Consider the following 6,120-nt stretch of genomic DNA (forward strand, 5'->3'; position numbering starts at 1 on the left):
ACATACAGATGTTAGTGGAGGAGAGTGTGGGAGGCAGGTATTCACATACAGATGTTAGTGGAGGAGAGTGTGGGAGGCAGGTATTCACATACAGATGTTAGTGGAGGAGAGTGTGGGAGGCAGGTATTCACATACAGATGTTAGTGGAGGAGAGTGTGGGAGGGAGGTGCTCACATGCAGATGTTAGTAGAGGAGAGTGTGGAGGGAGGTATTCACATACAGATGTTAGTAGAGGACACTGTACCCTGGCTTATGCTGTGCTCTCAATGGGAAAAGTCTCCTACAAGCAGCTCATGTGTCTGAGCATTTGGTTTCCAGCTGGGGTGCCATTGGTAAGATGTTGGAATCTTTAAGAGGTGGAGCCTGGGGGAGGAAGTGGGTCACTGGGGACAGGCTTGAGACTTTACAGCCTGGTGCCACTTCCTGTCATTTTCTCTGGGTCCTTGCTGCTGATGCACTGTGACCGGCTGACTTCCTGCTCCTGACACCAGGTCTCCTGTGCCCCGGTGGAAATATATCTTCAAACTGTAAGTCAGAATAAACCTTGTTTTCTGTGATCTGCTTTGTCAGGGTATTTCATCCCAGCACAGGAAAAGTCACTACAGGCTGTTCTAGTGAAAATGAAAGCAACTAAGCAAAGCCTTAGGCTGCCAAGTCATGGCCAGTTCCTTCTTCTGTACAGGGAGGGAACAGGATGCTAGAGTGGGGTGATTGTGTCCATAGACAAGAACATGACCTTTGTCTCATGATCTCTAAGGAGACCGTAGTGGGGGACTATCCAGAGACAACTGTAAAAATACCTAGAAAAAAATAAGAAAAAATAACTAAAAAATAAGAGTTGAGTAGCCTGAAGATTGAGAGAACTCCAGAGGGACCATTGCTGGGGTGGATTTTACACAGTAGTGAGAAGAACTCTTTATGGTGCATTAGGTGTTGTCAGATGTGTAACTGCTCCAAGGGAAACCTCTGCTAGGTGTCAGATGAAAGAGCATGCTTCATTGAAAGACCCGTTTTAGTTAGGAAAGCACATGCCTGCTCTCCAGAAATTCAAAGGCGGAAACAGGAATCGCTGTCATCAGAACTGGGCTGTGGGCAGTCTGTGGGGTATTTCCTTGGTGTTAATCGATGTGGGAGGGTCCAGCCCACTGCGGGCAGTGGTGCCCTCAGGGCATGTGGTCCTGTGTTGTATAAGAAAATAAACCAGTTCCAGCAAAGGCAGGCAGATCTCTGATTCAAGGCCAGCCTGGCCTGGTCTAAAATGCAAGTTCCAGTGCATCCAGGGCTACACAGAGAAACCCTGTCTTGAAAAATGAACTAATAAATAAATAAATAAATAAATAAATAAATAAACAAACAAATAAATATAATAATAAAAAAGGTAGAGAAAAGAAATTAAGCTAAGAAAACTATGGGAAGTTAAGCCAGTAAGCAACATTCTTCCACGGTCTCTGCTTCAGTGTTTACCTCCAGTTTCCTGCGTTTAGTTCCTGCCCTGATTTCCCTTGATGGTGAACCATGTTGTGGGATAGTTGTTTACACAGTATGAAGATATCAATGTGATTGGTTTCATAAAGAGCTGAGTGTCCAATAGCGAGGCAGGCTAGAACAGGTGGGTCTCCTGGGGAAAGAGAGGAACTTGGATGAATCTAGGCACTCTAGAAATGATAGCGAGACAGAGAGTCGGGCATACAGGATGGAAGAGAGGTAAATAGCCTCGTGGCAGAATGCAGCTTAATAGAAACAGGATAATTTAAGTCCTAAGTGCTAGTTGGGAACAAGCCTAAGCTAAAGGCAAAGCTTTCATAATTAATAAATCTCTGTGTCATTATTGGGGAGCTGGCGGTCCGACAAGGACGTTCAACTACAGAACCACCACTGTAAGCAGAAATAAACCCTTTCCTCCTATGTTGCTTTTGGTCATGGTGCTCATCACAACAAAATAAAACTAACCAGAAGACCAATCATCTGCTTTCCTTGTCCTCTCAGAAAATGGCCACTCACGGGGAGGCCTCCGAGGAGCGGATTTCCGAGATTGATTATGAGTTTCTCCCTGAGCTCTCTGCTCTTCTCGGTGTGGATGCAGTCCAGTTCGCAAAGAGTCTAGAAGAAGAAGACCATCAGGAACGAGTGAAAATGAAGAAAGGTTTTAACTCGCACATGCGCAGTGAGGCCAAGCGATTAAAGACTTTCGTGACCTATGACACGTTCAGATCATGGACGCCACAGGAGATGGCAGCCGCTGGGTTTTACTTTACCGGGGTGAAACTTGGGGTTCAGTGCTTCTGCTGCAGCTTAATCCTCTTTGGTACCAGCCTAAGGAAAACTCCCGTAGAAAACCACAGGAGATTGCGCCCAGGATGCGAGTTCCTTTTGGGCAAAGACGTTGGTAACATCGGCAAGTATGACATCAGGGTGAAGAGTCCCGAGAAGCTGAGAGGTGGCAAAGCAAGGTACCAAGAAGAGGAGGCCAGACTGGAGTCCTTTGAGAACTGGCCGTTTTATGCCCATGGGACATCGCCCCGTGTGCTCTCAGCAGCTGGCTTTGTCTTTACAGGTAACTGGATTCTATCTTCTGAGGTGTTTCTGTAAAACATAAAGTTAAGTTTCATGTTTTTATTTGTGATATTGGTAAATTTTTAACTGTTGCATTAGCTATAAGTATTTCATTAAAATTTAACAACTAGTATAGCATTATTAGCTTACCCCATATGTATAAAATAAAAGGTTACCTTTCTTTAAATGTGGACATTGGAAAATATTACTATTCATAATAGCAAGAACCTGGAAACAACCTATATGCCCCTCAACTGAAGAATGGATAAAGAAAATGTGGCACATATACACGATGGAATACTACTCAGCAGAGAAAAACAATATCAAGAAATTTGCAGTCAAGTGGATTGAACTAGAAAATATCCTGAGTGAGGTAACCCAGACTCAGAAGGACAAACATAGTATGTACTCACTCATAAGTGGATACTAGATGTGAAGGAAGGGATGCCCAGGCTGCAACCCACAGCTCCAGAGAGGCTAGCTAACAGGGAAAGACCCTAGGAGGGACACATGGATGACCCAGCAAAGGAGAAGTGGATGAGATCTACATGAGCGGACTGGGTGTGTGTGTAGGGGGTGGTGGCAGAGGGCGAGGAATGGGGAATGAGAACATAGGGAAATGGGAGGGTCAAGGTAGAACAGGGACAGAGTGGGAGGGCAGGGAGGGAGAAAGCATGATAGATGAGGACATCAGGGGAAAAGGAAGAGGCAGGGTGCTGGGGAGGTTTTCAGGAACCCATAAGGATGACACCACCTTGGACTGCTGGCAGTGGTCCAGAGGGTGCCTGGACTGGTCTACTCTGGTGACCAGTCTAGCGAATACCCTATCATCATAGAGCCTTTGACCAGTGACTGATGGAGGCAGATGCAGAGATCCACGGCCAGGCACCAGGCTGAGCTCTGGGAATCCAATCAATGAGAGAGAGGAGGGATTCTGCAGGTGGGTGATGTCGAGATCATGATGGGCAGATGTGCGGAGATGATGGACCACACTAATGGAAGCCCATGAACTGTGGACTGGTGGCTGTGGAGCCCCCATGGGACTGGACTAAACATTATTATCTGCATTTTACATTCAAGATTCTAAGAGGGTCAGTGCTTCATTTCAGAGCTGGAAGTCAGGCAGCCTGCATGTGCGAGCATACCTCAGTCCACCTCTATCTGGAGCCCTCTGGATATGGAAGACGGTTGTTTGGCTCAAACTATTTGGGGGGCACCCAGGCAGGGGGTCGGGATCCATCACTGGTGCATAGGCAGGCTTTGGGGAATCTGGTGCCTGTGGTGTGACACCTTGCACAGCCTCGGTACAGTGGGAAGGGGCTTGGACCTGCCTAGGCTCAGTCTGCTGAGCTCTGCTGATTCCCCATGGGATACTTTGATTTGGGGGATATGGTGATGTGGGGTGGCTTGGGAGGGAGGGCTGGGAGATGGGAGGAGGCAGGAGGTGGGTTCTGTGGGTGCTATGTAGAGTGAGTAGAAAATTTGTTAATAAAGAAAAATGAAAGGAGGAAGAAAGAGAGAGAGAGAAAGAAAGGAAGGAAGAAAATATTGCTGTGGCCTGAGGGTATAGCTCAATGCTAGACTGCTTAGCTAGCATGTGCAGGGCCCTGGGATATGCCTATGAAAGAAGACCATGGCTAGAGGGTGGAGGTTCAATACTCAGAAGGGGGTCATTTATGGCAGTTGGTCTCTGGATATAAATTCAGCCAGAGAGGTCATAAGTAGTCCATTTTGGTTTGGTACAATATGGTTACCTCCAAGACACATCTGGTGCTTTGCTGGCCAGTCAAAATGTTTTTCTGCATCTGTAGGTAAAAGGGACACTGTGCAGTGTTTCTCCTGTGGTGGATGCTTGGGAAACTGGGAAGAAGGAGACGATCCTTGGAAGGAGCATGCCAAGTGGTTCCCCAAGTAAGTGAATAGATATTTTAGGATTAAAGATTGCAATTTTTAAAAAGGCAAAATAAAACTAGAGACAAAAGAGCCACATTGTTGGAGTATTCCTTTGAGTTCTTCTTTCTCTTATTCAGTATAGGATCACCCAGAATTTTTCAAGCGAGGAAGAGCTGGTCACAATGATAAGTTTGAATTACCTGAACTTATAGGCAGATCATTGTGAGTTGGAGGCCAGCCTGGTCTACAGAGTGAGTACCAGGAGAGCCAGGGCTGTTACACAGCAAAACTTTGTCTCAAAATCAATCAATCAATAAATAAATAAAAATAAAAAGTTATTTTGCTTTTATTTTAAAACATATTTTTGGTTTGGTTTGGTGTGTGTGTGTGTGTGTGTGTGTGTGTGTGTGTGTGTGTGTGTAAGTGAATGCGCATATATGGACTACAGGATGACCTCGAATGTCTTCCCTATTACTTTGTACCTATCTTGAGACTGGGATAACTGAACCAGAACTTATAGATTGGCTAGAGTAGCTGGCTAGTGATCCCCTAGGACCTGCCTGCCTCTGCTATCCCAGGGTAGGGTTAAAGACATGTGTGACCATACCCCACCTTGACATGCACATACCAGGGATTCAGACTCTAGATCCCCAGGCTTGTGGTGAGGCGTTTGGCCTACTAACCCATCTTCCTATTATCCCCAATACTAAGATAATGTCTTGTCAAGCAGTGAATCCCGGATTTACCTTAACTAATAAATGCGTTAATCTGCACAGGGGTGGAATTGCTGTATAAATGAAAGAAAATAAGAATGTTTAAAGCATTACAAGCAGTTTCACATACTGCGGAATATGCACTAAATGAAAATGCTTGCTGGATGCAGGGGCACATACCTGTAATCCCTGCACTAGGAAGGTGGAGACTGGAGAATCAGGAATTCAAAGCCACCCTCTGCTAAAAGATGAGAGGAGCAGATACATAGTTTACCCACATCCCAGTGCCACAATGCAATAAAAAAAAAGTTTGTTTCCAAGATTCAAGATTTTGTTATTGCAGTGGGCATGGTCTTTAGATCCCTGCTTAGAAAATGTATATGATAATTATATTTAGTATTCTGATTAGTAATGGTTTTGTAATTCTGCCAAATAAAGATTTATTCCTCTCACTGGTTTTTAAACTTTCATTATGGAATAGCTCATAAAAATAAAAGGAATAGCATAATAAACACTTGTCAGCACCTGGTCAGTAAATATTTCATCTATCTCCTGACACTGTTTTCCATGGAATAACAATAACCAGGTTAATTCAAAGTGAATTCCAGGGACCTCACAATACCGTTGCTATTACAGCAATAAGACTTTAAAAACAAGCTGAACCACAGCATCATTATGTCTCCTAGAGAAAGATGGCATCACTGCCTAATGTCAAATTCCTCGGTCGATGCTAGGTCACCCACAAACCAAGTAAGCAAGTATTTACAAGGACTTTGCACACAGGCAGCCATGCTCACAAAAATTAAAGGCTTTGTCTAGGATAATGTTTAAATGGAAACATAAATATGCACAATTCATGTAGGGCGAGCAGCCTTAAGATGCTTAAACTATATAACTACCTGTTAGAAAATGTACAGAAAAAGTTATCAAACAATATAAATCAAGTAGATATATATTGTTT

At 44.4% G+C, this 6,120-nt stretch overlaps 1 protein-coding gene across 1 annotated transcript in view; it reads left to right on the forward strand.

The window, feature by feature from the left end:
• The first annotated feature begins 391 nt into the window (after nt 1–391).
• Nucleotides 392–6,120, forward strand: part of LOC114689188 (baculoviral IAP repeat-containing protein 1a-like) — a 17,391-nt gene continuing 11,662 nt past the window's right edge. Inside the window, exons 1-3 of the mRNA XM_037209547.1 lie at nt 392–527; nt 1,987–2,554; nt 4,365–4,464. Of these exons, the coding sequence (XP_037065442.1) occupies nt 1,990–2,554; nt 4,365–4,464 (665 nt within the window). The 5' untranslated portion in view covers nt 392–527; nt 1,987–1,989. The remainder of the gene's footprint in view (nt 528–1,986; nt 2,555–4,364; nt 4,465–6,120) is intronic.

Source organism: Peromyscus leucopus, chromosome 11, assembly GCF_004664715.2.
Source record: "Peromyscus leucopus breed LL Stock chromosome 11, UCI_PerLeu_2.1, whole genome shotgun sequence".
Classification (NCBI taxonomy): Eukaryota; Metazoa; Chordata; class Mammalia; order Rodentia; family Cricetidae; genus Peromyscus; species Peromyscus leucopus.